At 55.3% G+C, this 16,966-nt stretch overlaps 3 protein-coding genes across 4 annotated transcripts in view; all 3 read right to left on the reverse strand.

The window, feature by feature from the left end:
• The window catches only part of CHRNB1 (cholinergic receptor nicotinic beta 1 subunit), a 23,471-nt gene extending 18,825 nt beyond the window's left edge, over window positions 1–4,646 (reverse strand). Inside the window, exons 1-7 of the mRNA XM_017531622.2 lie at window positions 4,507–4,646; window positions 4,283–4,422; window positions 3,579–3,623; window positions 2,800–2,909; window positions 2,608–2,716; window positions 2,129–2,276; window positions 969–1,178 (exon numbers count right to left, since the gene is read on the reverse strand). Of these exons, the coding sequence (XP_017387111.1) occupies window positions 969–1,178; window positions 2,129–2,276; window positions 2,608–2,716; window positions 2,800–2,909; window positions 3,579–3,623; window positions 4,283–4,422; window positions 4,507–4,564 (820 nt within the window). The 5' untranslated portion in view covers window positions 4,565–4,646. The remainder of the gene's footprint in view (window positions 1–968; window positions 1,179–2,128; window positions 2,277–2,607; window positions 2,717–2,799; window positions 2,910–3,578; window positions 3,624–4,282; window positions 4,423–4,506) is intronic.
• Window positions 4,647–5,569: 923 nt separating this feature from the next.
• Window positions 5,570–11,293, reverse strand: FGF11 (fibroblast growth factor 11). 2 transcript variants are annotated; one of them, XM_037739658.1, is made up of 6 exons: window positions 10,029–10,112; window positions 9,330–9,493; window positions 8,259–8,369; window positions 7,961–8,064; window positions 6,980–7,178; window positions 5,701–6,698 (listed from the first exon to the last, which is right to left on the reverse strand). In XM_037739658.1, exons 2-6 carry the CDS (start codon window positions 9,469–9,471, stop codon window positions 6,628–6,630), a joined length of 627 nt encoding a protein of 208 aa, XP_037595586.1. In that variant the 5' UTR covers window positions 9,472–9,493; window positions 10,029–10,112; the 3' UTR covers window positions 5,701–6,627. The 2 variants fall into 2 exon arrangements, with proteins under 2 accessions (XP_017387113.1, XP_037595586.1); XM_017531624.2 differs by lacking the exon at window positions 9,330–9,493 and having other exon boundaries at window positions 5,570–6,698; window positions 10,029–11,293.
• Window positions 11,294–12,272: 979 nt separating this feature from the next.
• On the reverse strand, window positions 12,273–14,479 carry TMEM102 (transmembrane protein 102). Its single transcript, XM_017531621.2, has 2 exons — window positions 13,711–14,479; window positions 12,273–13,608 (listed from the first exon to the last, which is right to left on the reverse strand). Exons 1-2 carry the CDS (start codon window positions 13,922–13,924, stop codon window positions 12,296–12,298), a joined length of 1,527 nt encoding a protein of 508 aa, XP_017387110.1. The 5' UTR covers window positions 13,925–14,479; the 3' UTR covers window positions 12,273–12,295.
• Window positions 14,480–16,966: the final 2,487 nt, after the last annotated feature.

Here is a 16,966-nt window from a genome sequence, read left to right on the forward strand (position 1 = left end):
AATGTTGGCTATTACTATTATATATTTCCCAGGGAGAAAGGTTAAAGGACTAGTGGGGACCGGGTGTGGTGGCTCATGCCTATAATCCCAGCATATTGGGAGGCTGAGGAGGGCACATCGCTTGAGTTCAGGAGTTGCAGACCAGGCTGGGCAACACGGTGAAACCCCTTCTCTAACAAAAATACAAAAAAATCAGCCGGACATGGTTGTGGACCACTGCAGTCTCAGCTACTCAGGAGGCTAAGATGGGAGAGTCACTTAAGCCCAAGAGTTTGAGGCTGTAGCAAGCTATGATCACACCACTGCACACCAGCCTGGGCGACAGAGCAATACCCTGTCTCAAAAATAAAAATAAAAAATTAAAGGACTAATGAGTGTCTGAAAGTGGGCAGGGGATGTTAGGAATGGGGAGAGGAAATGGAAGAGTTATCTAAGCCTAGAGGTTAGTTGTTCAGAGGAGTAGAGGTTTTATGGATTAGAGGACTCTTTATTTATTTATTTTTGAGACAGAGTCTTGCTCTGTCACCCAGGCTGGAATGAAGTGGCATGATCTCAGCTCATTGCAACCTCCACCTCCTGGGTTCAAGCTATTCTCCTGCCTCAGTCGCCGGGACTAGAGGTGTGTGCCACCATGTCCGGCTAATTTTGTATTTTTAGTAGAGATGGGATTCCTCCATGTTGGTCAGGTGGCCTGACCTCAGGTGATCCACCCACCTCAGCCTCTCAGAGTACTAGGATTACAGTTATGAGCCACCACACTCAGCCCAAGCTGTGACTTTTATTAGGAAAGAGTTCAGGTTTGACTGAGCAGAGGGAAGGTGGCAGCCAAGGGGAGGCAGAGCCTGGGTGGGATTGCTGAAGCCCAGTCTGTGATGCTTTGGATTGGCAGGAAAACTCTGCCTGGATTAAGGATGAAGAGAAAGAAGCTGAGCTAGTGACAAAAGGGCAGGAGCCCCTTCCCCTGTTACCTGCATCTGGTGGCAGGTAGAAGACGAAGATAGCTAGGAGAGTGATGAGGATGCATGGGGCAATGACGTTGACCAGGTAGAAGAGAGGCTTCCGGCGGATGATGAGGTAGAAAATGACTTCCTGGCACTGTCCTTCTCTCCCTCCCCTTGGAGCGCCTAGAGGCTGGATTAGCCGAGAGGGCTTGTGGATAATCTCCCATTGGCCATTCTCTGGGGATGAGCAGAAGGAAGGGGACACACATGTGGGAGCTGTCCTGGTCAGTGCCAGGTATGGCTTGCCCTGCCACCGCCTAGACCAGAGAGGTCTGGCCTGATGAGACTAGCTGTAGACACTGTGCTGAGTCGTCCATCTGTAATAAACTTGGACAAGTCTCAATTTCCTTATTTGTATTTGTTAAAAAAATTTTTTTGAGATGGACTCTCACTTTGTCACCCAGGCTAGAGTGCAGTGGCACCATCTCAGCTCACTGCAACATCTGCCTCCCAGGTTCAGCCAATTCTCCTACCTCAGCCTCCCAAGTAGCTGGGATTACAGGTGCTCGCCACCACACCCGGCTTTTTTACTTATTTATTTATTTTTGTATTTTTAGTAGAGAGGGGGTTTTACCATGTTGGTCAAGCTGGTCTCAAACTCCAGAACTCAAATGATCCGGCAGCATTGGCCTCCCAAAGTGCTGGTATTACAGACATGAGCCACTTTGCCTGGCCTCAATTCCCATATTTTAAAAATATAGATAGCCATACCCATCTTGCTGACCCCAAAGGGCTGTATTGGGCATCACTGACAGTATATTTATGAGCCTTTTAGAAGGTGGAAATTGCCAGACATGTTGGCTCACACCCGTAATCCCAGCACTTTGGGAGGCTGAGGCAGGGGAATCATAAAGTCAGGAGTTCAAGGCCAGCCTGGCCAACATAGTAAAACCCCGTCTCTACTAAAAATACAAAAAAAGATTAGCCAGGCATAGTGGTGGGCACCTATAGTCCCAGCTACTTTGGAGGCTGAGGCAGGAGAATCCCTTGAACCTGGGAGGCGGACGTTGCAGTGAGCCAAGATTACGCCACTCCAGCCTGGGTACAGAGCAAGACTCTGTTTCAAAAAAAAAAAGAAGAAGCTGGAAATCATAGAGCCTATGGATGTAGGAGTCATGTCCACTCACCAATGAAAGTCCCTTCATGAATGTGGATCTCCTGCTGCTCTTGCCCATCAGGACCCAGGCCTGTCTGCAGGCTGACCTCCGAGCTGTCGTAGCTGTAGGAACTGAACACCATAGTGCAGTTCTGCCAGTCGAAGGGGAAGTAGGTGACCTGGATGGAGGGGAGAGTCACGGGTCATCGCCAGAGAACCGGTCAGCGATGGTGGAGTTTGGGACATCTTTGGGGAGGGCACAGGGAAGGTGAATCTTGGAGGAATTGGAGGGTTATGAAGGGAAGCCATTGAGAAAATGGGGGGGAGGCAGTCACTGATTAAGATTAGAAGTTAAAGAAAATGTACAGAACACTCAATGGAAAATCAGGAGGGTAGACAAGAGATGAGGGTCATGGGGATTAGATAAGGATGAAGGATGGGAGTCAGGATGTCTAAGGAAAGCAAGTGTTTCTAAGAGCTCCTTCAGCTTCCAGTGTGGAGCCTGGAAACCTGGATGCTGCAGCTGCTGCGATAGATGGCCGGGGGCTGCCAGCGCACGGAGCCGTCAGAGGACACCACGACGTTAACGTCCAGAGCCACGTCAAAATTTCCATCATTGCTGCAAAGAAGGAATCCATCTGGGATCAGGCCCCGCCCCCCGAGGCCCCGCCCCAACCTCCCGGGCTGCGGAAGGTCTTCTACTTGTTCAGTAGCACCACGTCTGGGAGCCACACGGATTCCGCGGTGATGCGAAGCAAATCGATGCCGTCGTGCTCCACAGGGTCCCAGGTCAGCCTGTAGTCAGTCCACTCCTAGGGAGACAGAGGGTGAGGGGCTGTCCCGGGTTGGAGGGCGGGAGGGGACTTGGGATTTCCAAAGGAAGCCCAGGAAGATAGTGCAAGGAAGGGGAGCAGGGCCGGCATAAACTGTGGGTCACGGGGGCAGGGTTCTGGTTCTGGCGTCTCCTTCACTCGCTGGGATCCACATCAGCTCATTTCCCTTCCTCTGCACTGAGTTTCAAATTTTTTACTCTGTAAAATGAGGAGGCTGCACTAGTTAGCCTCTAAAACAGTGGTTTTTCAAACTGCAGTTCGAGACCTCTTCGTGGATAGGGAATCAAATTAGTGAACCCAAACCAGCGTTTTAAAAATTAGAATGGGCCAGGTGCAGTGGCTCAAAGCCTGTAATCTCAGAACTTTAGGAGATTCCCCCAGTGACTGGTGGATGGCTCGAGTCCCCGCGTTCAAGACCAGCCTGGGCAACATAGTGAGACCGTGTCTCACACACACATACAATTAGAATTAAAAATGCATGGGGTGCAACTCCTGTAGTAAAGTTAGATGTTGTTTCCTTGAGCTTTTACTTCAGTTATAAACGTGTTATCTAAGGTCATGATGTAAAAAATATTCTTACTGGGCTGGATATTCAAGGAAATTGTCAAGGCAGTGGGAAGCCCTTTCCCACCCCCAGGGTCTCCATACCAGGTCTAAGTACACCTTTGTGCTCATCTCTTCATCCTTTTCGTTCTAGAAGGAAAAAATTCAAGGGGTAAAGGTGAAGTAGGGTGGAGAGAAATGAGAGGGCCTAGCGGGCCAAGCTCTCCTGGGAACCCCGCCCCCTTTTTCTGAGCCCCACCTTCTTGGGCCTCCTGGGTCCAAGTCTCACCTCCCAAAAGCGGCGTTAGTTTAAGCCCTGCCTCTATGTCAGAAACACCCCTTCCTGCCTTCTACACTTCCAACCTATCAACCTACCAGACCCGCGCCTGCCTAGCCCTCCTCCTAGCTCGGTCCCGGGCCCTGCCCACAGCTCATAATCCACCCAGCCCCGAACCTCCAACCCGCTGCCACCCCTGAGCACCGAGCTCCTCCCCACCCTGGGCGCTCAGGGCCTATGTGGCCCCGCCTCGAGGTCCATCCCGTAGGCCCTTCCTCGGCCCCAGCTCCACTTTAAGGTCCGCTCACAGGTACGCCCATCACCCTATCCAGCTCTATTCCAGGCCGGTCCACCAGCCAAGGCCAGAGCTTGTCCATTTGTCCGATTTCGACCCAATCGTCACTAAAGGCTGGTCCGTCTCAACCTGGTCTCGTCCCAGGCCCTGCCCCCAACCTGTCCCAGGTCCTCCCTGGCCTAAAGCCACTGCCCTGGCCGGTCCGCTGTTCTGACCTCCACCCCCGCGCGCCCTCACCAGGCTGATGAGTTGCGCCAGGATGAGACCAACGCTGACCCGGACACGGTCTCCCACCTCCCGCGCTGGCCGCACGGAGCTATCATAGCCGGAGAAAAGTTTCTCCCGGAGTCGGCCCTCCGCCTCCGAGCCGTAGACGCCTGGGGGAGGAGAGACTAAGAGCAGCCCTGGTGCCTGGCCACGACCGCTGGCACCGTCACTGTCCCTTCGGGGCCTACACTTACCTGGGGCGAGCGGCGCCCCCAGCGCCCCCAGCAGCATCAGCAGAGCCCCTGGAGTCATAGCCTGGCGGTTCGCTCAGTGAGTTGGCTCGGAGAGCCGCTGGGACCGCCAGCACAGAGGAAGTGACGAGGAGCCCGGGAATGTGCACCTGTTGCTGGGGGCAGCCGCCAGCCCACCCGCCCCGCCCCCGGGACTTGATCCTGTCTCGAGCAACTGCCAAGCCCGCCACCAACAGATGACAGACAGCACTTCAGTTGTATAAATTGTCTTTAATTGAGAAAGCATGGAGTGGAGACCCGATCCCCTGGGAGCAGTGCCAGGAGTTGGGTAGAGCCTGAGCAGGGATTTGTGTGGGTGAGGGGGCATCCACTCCTCTTGCAACAAGCCAGAAGTAGAACAGCCTAAGGAAGAGTGACCTGCCTTGAAGCCCTAGTCCCTCTCTTAGGGCCTCCACAGCCTACCCTACCCAAGTCTTTTTTTTTTTTTTTTTAAGATGGGGTTTCACCATGATGGCCAGGCTGGTCTTGAACACATGACCTCAGGTGATCCACCCACCTACCCAAGTCTTAAGCTATGGAAGTCTCCCTCCTAGATCACTAGCAGGTTCCCGGTCTTTTCCAGGCTGCCCCTAGCGCTCCACGTTTTTCCAAAAATTTTAGACAGGCCCTTTTTGGGTACCTAAAACCCAGCTGAGGTTCTAAGCTGTAAGGTAAAGCAAGTTCTATTCAATTAGAAGCTGTCAGGGCATATGAGGTCTGGAGTGCAAGAGGCCTTCACCCTCCTTGGCCTGACCTGTAGAGGAGAAGGGTGAAACTTATTGCTGAATCAGGGTCTCCTAACTGGGAGGGTCAAGGCTGCATCCATTTGTCCTTTTTATCCAGGACGCATTACTCTAAAGACCTCAGCTTTAAAGGGGACCTGGAAGGGATTCCTGCTGAGGTAGCTAAGTATTCATGTCCACCCAACACAGATGTAGGTTCAATCATGCCATAATGTTGACCCCTTCCCCATCCCAGCTTCCCTACTTGGAGCCAGGGATCCTTCCAAAATTCCTCTGCCCTTCTCCAGACTCTGTCTCCCTGGCACGACCTCAGCTGGGTTGAAGGAGCTAGAAACTGCATGTAAAAATAAGCTTAGCATTCTATATGGAAGAATCATATTTTTAGAGAATTATCTAGGAAAAACAAGAAGTGGTTCTTGATTCATCCAGAACTGTTTTTATGAATCATAGCTGGGTCTTTTCCAGAACTCATCCATAATAGGTAATCATTCAAGAAGGTGGGAGGGTGGGGCTAGAACTGAGAGCAATCATTTGGCTATCCAAGCCCCAGTTCCATCCTGGGTAAAAGGGCTGGGAGTCATGGTCTATGTTCTAGAGCTGGGATTCAGGAGGAAGTATGGCTCCATAATGCTCTAGAATTGGGTGTCTCTGGGATAAGAAGGTTAAACCTGTGGTCAACTGAGACTGGTTCCCGTTCAGGCCAAAGCCAACAGCTAGACAAAGCTCAAATCTAGCCACTTTCTACTTGGAAACCAGGGGTTCATCCAAGTCAAGGGCAGATGCCTGATGGATCCAGAGCAAATCCTGGCAGCATGCTTGCCTTCCAGCACAGGCCCTAGTACAGCAGTGGCCCTGGCTAGGGTGTCCAGAACATGTCCAGACCAAGGTAGAAGGTAGAGGAGGGAAAGAAGGACATGTGAATCCTGAACTCCAGTGAATCTACAAATGGCTCAGTGGCAATGAAAAGGGGCACAGGACTCCAGGAACTGGCTGAGCCGGGCTGGGGAGTGTTTATGCCCTGGCTGCCCGTTTGGGAACTCCCAGCGCCATCTCAGGAAAAGGCCTGGGGGTTGTGTGAGTGTGGAAAGAAGGAAGTGATCACCCAGGACCATCTTCAGACATCCCCCTCTCTGACTCCCTCCTAAACCCAAGGATCTAAGGGTCTCAGCAGCCCCGGAAGTCACAGCTTGCCCCTAGGCTCCCTCAGGGTGGAGCAGCTGGTGAGACCTGGCTGCTCAGGGCATGTGTGTGGCAGCAGGGGTGAGAGCAGGACTGGGAGACAGGCTGTGGTGGTGGCTGGCTCACTGGGAGTGCAGGGAACCTCCAGTCCAGGGACTACATTTCATGGGGCAGGGGGACTGGAAGGGGAGGTCTCGGGGACACTGTGGAGAGAAGGCTCCCGGTACATGGCCACTGTGAAGGGGAGAAAGAGAGGAGCAGGGAAGGAGAGTTAGGCACAGAGGGACCCAGGCAGAACCAGTGCTCTGAAAGGGCTCCCTTCCCATACACTCACCCTCCCAGAACGCCAACCCACAGGAGAGTGCCCCAAACCCCCAAACGGCAAAGGCTTCCTGGCTCAATCTGCCATAACAGGGTCCTCTTATCACTTGTAGCCTGAGCTGTCTGCCCCCAAATGTCCATGTCAAGGTCAACACCCTCTCTTGTCGCCTACATTTTCTTGAATCTATACCCACCCTCCAGGAGCTTGGGCAGAAAGTGGGCGGCTGCCTTGGTCTTCTTAACTCGGTTTCCCTTCATGACCTGGCCCTCCTTGTCCAGGCCGAGGTACCAGGCCCGGCCAGAACGACGCTGGCGGTAGAGAGCAGAGGCGTACAGGACGTAGTAATTCTCAAAGACGCACTCCTTAAAGCGACACTCAGCTGTGAAATGCGGCTAAGGAGACAAAGACCCAGAAAGGCACACAAAGACAGAGAGACAAAAAGACACATCACTGGGCAGAAGGGAGCCCGTGGAATGCACAAGCCAGGATGTAATCCATATGTTTTTTTGTGGGGAGGGGGAGGACAACTTCTGAGTCCACGTAGTAACTGGGAGCAAAGGAAGGACAAGGAAGAGGTCTCGTGGGCCCCTGAGGGTTAAGAACTAGGCTCTGGGCGGGGCGCCATGGCTCAAGCCTGTAATCCCAGCACTTTGGGAGGCTGAGGTGGGTAGATCACCTGAGGTCAGGAGTTCGAGGCCAGCCTGACCAACATAGCAAGACCCTGTCAGTATTAAAAAAAAAAAAAAAAAAAAAAAAAAAAAAAACAATTAAATATAAAAAAAAAAAAAAAAAAAAAAAAAGAACTAGACTTTTAGAGGTCTTGGAATAAGATTCCTTCTCTCCACTGCACCCCCAGCCTCTCACTAACCCCTGTCCTGGATGACTGTAGGGACGTGAGTAATAACAAAGTCTGGAGGAGGTGGAATGAGAAGTAGGGGCCCTACAAGGCAGAAAGAGTTGGACATTCAAAGAGCCTGGGCCTGTGTTGGTGGGGGTGCAAGGCGTGGGGATTGGAGAGACCCTAGAGAAGCTGCTCTGGAATGAGCAATGTTGATAGGCCATCAGTAAAAGCTGGAGGGAGGAGTCCCAGACTGCAAAATGTCCTTCCCTCAAGGGACAAGTTGAGGAAGGGGAGTTCCCAGTATTCCCCAGCCACTCAGCCTCATTGTCTCACCGAACTGTAGAGCAGTCCCTCGGCGTTCATGGCCATGTAGTGACCCAGCTTGGCACTCTGGATGGTGACCACACGGAGCCCCACAGGGATCAGGTTGAAGTGGGCTGGGGAGTAGAGAGAGGGAGCATCAATACCCAGGCTCTGACCCTCACCTGAGCTCCCCTCATCACAACTCCACTTTTTCCCTTAGGGGTCGGGAAGACAGACCAGTGGCAACAGAAGCTGAAAGGGGAACAGGAGTGTCATCTGCTGTCCCCATTCTCCCCCTTCCCACCCAGCGGCCGGCTTCCCCTCTCACTGAAGGAGCTGGTATCCTCTGGGGTGCCCTGGATGCTCCCATCGGGATTTGCCTGGAGGTAGAAACCCTGGCGGCAGAACAGTTTGGTGACGATGCCTTTGAGCTGAGGCTCTGGAGAGAGAGACATTCATCTTTGAAAATGACATCTCTGTTCCCAGCAACATACCTACACTTGGCAGGATCAGAGGGAAGAAAGGAGAATGAAAGGAAGGAAGAGGGTCCCAGGGCCCCAGCCCTCTTACCCTCCAAGCACGCTCTCTCCCACCTCTCTTTAACTCCTGGGAAAGCTGGTGTGGGTCCCTTCTGTTTCCTATAACCAGGAGCTTTCAGTTTAATTTATTGAAATGTATTTAAATGGCTTAATTCCTACCCTACAGCTCAACCAGAAGGGGGGAGGAGAGGGGGAGGAGGAAGGGGAGAGAGTATCAATAGGCAGGGGACAGAGGGAGACCACAGGGGCACTGAAGGGGCAGTGTGTTTGCGAAGGTGGGGGGCAGTGGCAGCAGCAAGTTGACCACAGTGTAGGGGCTCTCCCTCAGGAATGGGGGTGGGACTGGGCCTGACGCTGACTCAGCACCTGCTGCGGCTGCCGCTAGCTTGGCGAGAGCCTTGCCTTGGCCCAGAGCCGGACTGTCTGACACTGACCCATCTGTCTGTCTGTCTGTCTGTCAGTCTGCTGGCTCGCAGGGGCCCAGTTCTCCCTGAGGCTCAGCCTCTCCCTTTCGGCCAGGTAACCCGCCTGGGGTAGGGGGACCTTACCAAGAACATGGGGGGTGGGGGCTGAGATGGAGAGACAGGCTGAGTCACGTGGGGGCCCAGTCCCACTCAGAGGGTGGGCTGCGGACTGTACCACTATGGGCAGCCGGTGGCGCCGGGAGGAGGGCGTGAGGGAGCTGCCCTTAGGGGAGTTAGGAGCAGGCGGGAGCAGGGCCAGAGGGACTCCCTGACTGTCGTACCTGGACGGGGACCACACTGAAACTCTCACAACTCTCCTCCCCCCATCGCTTGCTCTCTGCCAACTTCCCTGTCCCCCCCTTGTAGGTGGTACGACCCCCAAGACTCGGCGCCCACCTCTAGCCGCGAACTGTGTCTGAGTTCCACCCAGCATAGGGTCCCCTAAGCCTACGGGACCCGATTTCGGAGTGGCGCGGGGGTGATGGGAGGGGGTGCCCAGCTCCGTTCTTGAAGCACAGGTCACGAGAGGAGGGCGCATAGAGGGCTGGCTGGCGAGGTAGCTGCAAGGACACCCGAGGGAGAGCTGGGGAGACTGGCTCGGAGCCAAGAGAGCTCGACCAGGAGGAGCCGAGCCCAGGCGTGGAGGAGTGGGAGAACCGGGGTGGGCGGGGGCGGCGGGGGGGGGCGCGCGGCTGAAGCTGCAGAAACCCTTGGGGTGACCCAGGCGTCTGGAACCCCCCAGGCCCCTCTGCTCCAGATTGAAAGAATCGCGAGAACCGGCACGTAGGCGGAGGACGGTGGGGGTGGGGACTGCTGTGTTGGGGAGGGGGGACGAGCAGGAACTGCGAGGCTTTCGGGGCACCAGACTTAGCCCCTCAAGCCTTCCCCTTGACCTCGAAAATAAGGTGACTCCGGGTTATGGACAAAAGAAAAGGGGAAACTGAGGCACAGTCTGGCAGGGACTTTGTTGTCCTGGCCCACCCCCTTCCACTTTCGGGGAGCCCCTCAGCTGGGCCCTATTCTTCAGAGTCCCTGGCCTCAACCTCCCAGGCAGAGAAACATCTGGCCGGGAGACCCCGCCCCAGCCGCACTCACCCGGGCCGCGGTCCGGCCGCGCGGGCCGCCCCCCGCACAGTCGCACCTTGGACAGCAGGATGAGGAGCTGCTTCTGGCAAAGGGACTTGGTGCCGCGGGGACACACGCGCCGCTGCGCCGACACCGGCCTGTTGCCCCCGGGCTCGCGGACCTCCCGCTTCTGCCGGATCAAGCTACTGGCCAGCGCCGCCATGGCGCCCCGGGAGGAGACACCCCCAAACCGGCCGGCGCCCGGAGCGCGCTGGGCTCCCCCAGAGGAGCCCGCTCACTAGGGCATGCTCTTGACGCTCAGGCCCCTACTTGCTGCCCCACCCACAGGACCTGAGGAGAAGCCCCAGACTACCCCCAGGTTCCCCCCTCCACAGCAGCCAGCTTCCACCCGTGGGCCCAGTGCTAGCTCCACCAGATCCAGCAGCCTAAGCAGTCCTCAGTTGATCCCACCCTCGAGTTTTGCCTCGTATTGAAAACGTCCCCTTTCCCTCCTCTCCAGTGTCTGTCCCCACTTCACCTGTCCCAAAGCCAAGCCCCCCAAAATTTCCAAGACGTGGTTTAAATATCTCCAGACACCTTTCCACTGTATTTTGGGGCACACTCCTACCAAATCCACTCTTGTAATCTACAGGGTGTGGGACTTTAGCTTTGGGGATATCGACCACCTCACTCCTACGGGGGCACTGCCAATGTCAGGAAGGAACCCAAACTTGGTGTTTTTTCCCTTGCTACACTCTAAGCGGAGGGGATCCCCCACTTTTTTCACTGAAATCCCCCCAAAATATCTCAGAATATCCAGGTTGCCCAGGTTCAGTAAGACGGGGCTCCCAGACCCTATGGCTGGATAATACCTTTTTCACCAAGTTCCCCCAGGTCTAGTAGCCTAGAATTCTAGCGGCCAAGACCCTTTCTTCGCCTTCACACCCTCCACTCCTTTTGAAGTCACCTCCAAATCCACCCTTCCTAGTGGATACACCAGGTAGTTTGAGGTGTCTTCTGCCACCTCAAAATGAGGCACATCAGTGTTATGTTTTTCTACGCCCTGGCTGCCCCTTAAATTTTATTGGGGACAGCTGGTGCAGTTTAGATCCCACACCCTCCAATCTAACCAGCCCCCCCAAGAGTGCACCCACGTTGTCACCAATCCCCAAATGTGAACAAGCCCCCTACAAGTCAGAGCGGATCAGAGCTTCCTGCGACAGGGCTTCCTCTTCCTCCCCGGGATTGCCTATAGCACCCCCTCTTCCTTTCCCCGACGCCCCTCAACCTGTCCTGTCCTGTTGATCCGGCGGCGGGTGGCGCTGGCTTCGGCTCCAGGCTCCTCCCTCCCTGTCCCCCGCAAACGGAGCTTCCCCCCACTCCCGGCTAGGCGTCCCGGACCCTCAAGGAGTGAGGGTGTCTCTGCAGAGCTCCCCGGTCCGGAGAAGTCAGGGCACTGGGCCGGTGGCTGGACCAGGCAGAGCGGCGGCAGCGGCTGTGGGAAGCTGAGGCGGCGGCAGCGACAGCAGTTCCCCCTCCTCGGAGAGCCGGCCCGGGGGCGGGGCAGGGGGCGGAGACGCTGGGAAATAGGAGGGTGAAGCCGGGCTGGAGGAACCCCAGGGTTCCTTGGAGGCAGAGAGTGGGGACTGTGTCTTACAAGCAGGCAAAGCCGAGGCAAGGCCGCACACCTCAGGCTTCAGAGGAGGAGGGACAAGAGGACTTCCAGAACACAACCCTGGATGGGAAGGAGAGGTTGGGCTTAAGGGAGATGGAATGGCGGACGCTGGGAGAAAGGAGAGGGACCCTGCTGGCCGGGATGTCAGTGAGGACAAAACCGCACGAGGAAAGTGGGGGGAGAACTGGAGAGATGGAGGAGGGGTAGTGGTGAGATCCAGCCTCGGGCGAAATCCGGCCTCCTTAATATCTCTGCCTTTGTATGAGCCAAATTGATCTGCTCCTGGTCTCCATAACTCCTTTCCCCATTTGGTCAGCAAATATGTTCCTCCCATTTCTATTGGTCCCTAAGAGAAATGACCAAGAGAACTGGGGAGAGACGGTTTCTGGAAGCTGTCCCTGGGCAGAGTGCTGGCCGCAGATGTGGAGAGTAGCGAGGCTGGAACTTGATGACCTGTGCCGGGGGCCGGGCTGGGGGCGTAGAGGAGGAACTATTGAAGAGGCCTTCCAGAAGGGGCACTTCAGGCCCAGAGCACTCTGTCAGCCCCCCAGGCAAGGGGCCAGCAGTACCCCCCAGGTCCCGCTCGCCCAAGGAGGCACTTCCACTAGTAGGAGCAGCGTCTTTAATGGGCCCCGCCCCCCACGCCCGCCAAACCGCCCCCCTTGCGGGCCACCTTGGCCTCCTCCACCGCGGCGCGGAGGGCACTGGCAGGGTCCCCGCGGAGCCGGGCCAACGCCGCGAGCAGCGCAGCCGAGCCGTCCCCCGTACGGAGCTCTCGACCGCTCAGAAAATAGTGAGGCAATGTTCCAGCCTCGAGCACTCGGCCGAGCTCGTCCAGCAGCCCGAGGCAGCAGGCGCCTGCGTTTTCAGGCCGCGCCAGGTAGAGCGCAGGCAGCCGCTCGCACGCCCAGTACAGCAGCGTCCGCAGGAGGTAGGGCGCCACCGCCCGGGTCCCGGCCACCAGCGGGCGCAGTAGCGCCTGGGCCGCCGCGTGCGCCTGCAGCAGCGGCGCTGGTATGCGCGCTTTGAGCGCCAGCTCCTGGCGGGCGAAACAGAGCTGCCAGGCGGAGGCGCATGGCCGCCCGGTGCCGCCACCCGGCACCAGGTAGAAGGAAGCCGACTCGGACGCCAGTGGGCCAGCCCAAGAGTGGCTCCGAGCCCCCTCGGGCCAGCCGGCCACGGACACCACTGGGATCAGGTCGAAGAGCAGGAGGCGGCGAGGGGGCTCAGGGGTAGCCAGGAGGATGGTGGTGAAACCCGCGTGGCGAGCTGCATGCACCAGACGTGGAGCACCGGGGACCGGGATCAGAGACTCGGCCACTGCCGCCAGCGTAGCAAAGAACCAGGCAGCCACCTGGGCAGGGCATAATGTGGGCCATGCGTCCCGAGCGTCCGAAGGTTTTGGGACCGGGCTTTCGACGGCTGCCTTGGTGACGTCACTACTCGGTGTTTTCAAAGGTGCGGTGGAGCCAAGGTCGATGACGTCATGCTGTGGAGACTCGGACGCTGAAACGTCGCTAGATGATTTTTCCAAAGGCACTGGCGCCTCGTGCTCAGTGACGTGGCTGTGCCGCTGGTCTACAGAGCTTTGCGAGTCCTTGGGACTTTCTTTGCTCTCGGTTCGGTGGATCGAATCACATCCTCCCGGGACTGGGGGTCCTAAACAATCCTGCCACATCTCCCGGATGGGGGTTCCGCATACCAGTTCTGGGAGGCGGACCTGTGTGTAACCAGATTCCAGGTCCAGTTGCAGTTCTGTGCCGTTCAGCGAAAACAGGGGCACTAGGAGTGTGAAGCCGGCATCGTAGTGAGGTCCCCGGGCGTAGGGACCCAGGGGTGCATGCCCCAGATCCAGGGAGCCCTCGCGAATCCCACCACGAAGCAGCAAGAGCTCTGCCTGGGGAGGAAGCCGAGGGTCCCGACGGTGAACTAGACCTGAAAAAAGTGAAGGGAACATGAGGGCGTCGCCCAAAGCCGGGGCTGGGTGGTGGCGAGGCTGGGAGCTGTGAGTTCCCAAAGGCAAGTAGGGTGACTTACCAAGAAAAGAGAAGACAAAGTCCTTGGCTCGGAGGAGGTCGGCTCCCGCCTTGGGCCCGTCACTCCAGCTCTCCTGCACACCCAGCTCCTGGATCAGCTGGGTCAATTCCTGCAGCTGCGCCCCAGAGCAGAAGTCGATGTCCGTAAGCGGCCGAGCTGGGGCCGGGGGCGGCGGGCCCCACCAGGGGGCACTTCCCCAGACCACAGAAGCCATTTGGTTCTATCGCTTTAGGCCAAGGAAAACACGGAAGGCAGGTAGCCGAGACGGGCCTTTCCTTTGCTGCCAAAAATCGCCCCCGTTCTTTCCTCCTTTTGAGGCCGGGCGAGTGCCCCAGACACAGTCTACAAATGGGTCTGTAGATGATGGGTTCTAAATTTAATTCTCAAAATGAACAAATAAATACCTCCTCTATCCTGGCCCTTTTCTCATATGCAGGTCCCCACCCCCATGAACTGGTTCACCAGACTCAGCGGGTAAAAAGTAACTGTTGGCGCCTCCTACGGAACGCAGTAGCCAGCCTCCGCCGCCGCCGCCTCTTGTCTACCTCCCTTTACCTCTTTTTTTGAAGAGGCTTATTGGTCTGCGGCTTCTCCCTTACGGAAAAAAGCAGTAAGGGTGGGGAGGAGAAACAGATTCAACAGGTTACTTCTTCCTGATGCCCATGTGGCCACGCCCCTACATTTTCTGCCACGCCCCTTTCTGGAGGCTGTCGGGGTGGTTTCGGCGGGGTCGGGTCGCCAGTCAGGGTTCAGTCACTCCTTTCATTCTGCTGCGATCTCGCGCTCCTGGGAGTTGTAGTTTCCCGCGCTACTTGAGCGGAGGAGCCACGCCCCCACGTCGTTTCCGGTTCCGCCGAAGTAGTGCCTGATGGAAGTTGTAGTTCCTCTGGAGATTGACTATTCTCTTTTCATGCCCATGTCAACTCCACTCAAACATTCCTTGAGGTTTGAGACGGGTAATAGGATGGATCTGAGTCACAAACATTAATGAGGGACGGGCCGGGCACGATGGCTCACGCCTGTAATCCCAGCACTTTGGGAGATTGAGGCGGGTGGATCACCTGTGGTCAGGAGTCCAAGACCAGCCTGGCCAACGTGGTGAAACCCCGTATCCACAAAAATACAAATATTAGCCGGGTGTAATAGCGGCGCTTATAATCCCAATTATTCAGGAGGCTGAGGCAGGAGGATCACTTGAACCCAGGAGGTGGATGTTGTGGTGACCCGAGATCACGCCATTGCAATTCAGCCTGGGCGACAAGAGCGAAACTCCATCTCAAAAAAAAAAGAAAAAAGTGCTGGGCGCAGTGGCTCACTCTTGTAATCCCAGCACTTTGTGAGGCCGAGGCAGGCAGATCACCAGGTCAGGAGTTCGAGATCAGCCTGGCCAATATAGTGAAACCCTGTCTCTACCAATAATAAAAAGATTAACCTCGCCTGGTGATGTGCACCTGTAGTCCCAGCTACTTGGGAGGTTGAGGCAGAAGAATCGCTTGAACCCGGGAAGCAAAGGTTGCAGTAAGCTGAGATCACGCCACTGCATTCCAGCCTGGGTGACAGAGCAGGACTCCGTTTCAAAAAAAAAGAGGGACACACCCTAGGACCTGGAGAGAGATAGGGTCCCCAGCATCTCTGTGTGATACAGGAGCCCTGCTCACTTATATCTATGAGAATTCTTCCATGCAATTATAACTTCCTCATTTTGAGGATGAGCAGAGTACTGCCTAGGAAGGTTGTATATGATGTGTCATAGGTCAGAGCTGAGCCAGGGAAGTGCTGAAAAAGGGTTCCCTGGCTGGGTGGTGGGGGCAGCATCTTGGAATCCCAAAGGTGGTAGTGTTAGGCAGGAGCCCACAGTTGGTGACTCAGAAATGGACGTTGGACTCATAGAAGAGACATACATATTAGTGATGCCCACCTCAGGTCACTGCTACCTGAGTCATGGCAGGGAAAACACTTTGGGGTCTCAGAGTGCACACAGAAGAGTTGTCAGGGCTGAAAATCAAGTCCAGAAGAAACTCCCATCTAGGCTGGGGCAAGGCAATGGGAAATTATCAAGAGCAGGAAATTGCTTTAAGTAACTCATGCTATCAGGGAGCAGAACATGCCTGTAAACCACCATGGGACTAGGAGCCAGGACAACTGGATAGAAAGATAGGAAACCAGGGGCAGGCCCGCAGATCAGACTAATCCATCACTGGACCAGAATTTTTTTTTTTTTTTTTTTTTGGAGACTGAGTTTTGCTCTTGTTGCCTAGGCTGGAGTGCAATGGTGCAATCTCAGCTCACTGCAATCTCCACCTCCAGATTCAAGAGATTTTCTTGCCTCAGCTTCCCAAGTAGCTAGGATTACAGGTGCCCACTACCACACCCAGCTAATTTTTGTATTTTTAGTAGAGATTGGGTTTCACCATGTTGGTCAGGCTGGTCTCGAGCTCCGGCCTCAGATGATCTGCCCGCCTTGGCCTCCCAAAGTGCTGGGATTATAGGCATGAGCCACTACACCTAGCCTGGGCCAGGACTTCTTACATTCCTTCTGCCCTTGGTCTGTCTCCAGGATGGCATAGGCCTAAGTCCATGGATAAGAGACTTAAGGAGGGATACCTAGGAAAATTAGAGGCCTGTAAAAGGAACAGACTCCCCAACTCTAGAGATCAATTTGGGAAGCCCAGACATCAGAGGTTCCTAGTCACAGAGAGCTTTTTAACCCTCAGCAACCAGAGCTGGGATCCCTGGGAGAACTGAGAGCACTAAAACAGCCCAGAACTGTGGAGGTAGGTTCCCATACACACACATCTGGCTGTGACCCAAGAGGCCAGATCAAAAGAACTGGCGACTGGGCTCTTTCTCACAGCCTGGAGTAACCAGGCATTGGGCATCCCTGCATCTCATCTCCTTCCCAGAGGGTGGCTTCTGAGGCACTCTAAAAAGAACTAAGTTCTCTGGACTCTGTGGGAGCTTTGAAGATGTTAAGAATGGGTGACAAGGGCCAGCGGGGGTGGCGGCTCATGCCTGTAATCCCAGCACTTTGGGAGGCCGAGGCGGACAGATCATCTGATGTCAGGAGTTTGAGACCAGCCTGGCCAACATGGTGAAACCCCATCTCTACCAAAAAAAAAAAAAAAAAAAAAAAAAAAAAAAAACACAAAAAAAAAAAAAAAAAAAAAAAAAAAAAAAAAAAAATGGGTGACAAGGAATAGTTCCTATAAACTTTAAAGCATTGCTCTCCAATATAATTTTCTGTGACTATGGCGAT

Source organism: Cebus imitator, unplaced genomic scaffold (genome assembly GCF_001604975.1).
Source record: "Cebus imitator isolate Cc_AM_T3 unplaced genomic scaffold, Cebus_imitator-1.0 Scaffold72, whole genome shotgun sequence".
Taxonomy (NCBI): domain Eukaryota; kingdom Metazoa; phylum Chordata; class Mammalia; order Primates; family Cebidae; genus Cebus; species Cebus imitator.

What these genes read in the sequence shown, in the direction of transcription:
- FGF11 (XM_017531624.2), bottom strand. Translation starts at nt 10,221, where the DNA reads ATGGCGGCGCTGGCCAGTAGCTTGATCCGGCAGAAGCGGGAGGTCCGC. An exon ending in AGGGACTGCTCTACAGTTCG is followed by an intron (nt 7,179 to 7,960) that starts GTGAGACAATGA and finishes TTGTCTCCTTAG; the next exon opens with CCGCATTTCACAGCTGAGTG. An exon ending in TCTGCCCAAGCTCCTGGAGG is followed by an intron (nt 6,699 to 6,979) that starts GTGGGTATAGAT and finishes TCCCCTTCACAG; the next exon opens with TGGCCATGTACCGGGAGCCT.
- TMEM102 (XM_017531621.2), bottom strand. Translation starts at nt 13,924, where the DNA reads ATGGCTTCTGTGGTCTGGGGAAGTGCCCCCTGGTGGGGCCCGCCGCCC. An exon ending in CTTTGTCTTCTCTTTTCTTG is followed by an intron (nt 13,609 to 13,710) that starts GTAAGTCACCCT and finishes CACTTTTTTCAG; the next exon opens with GTCTAGTTCACCGTCGGGAC.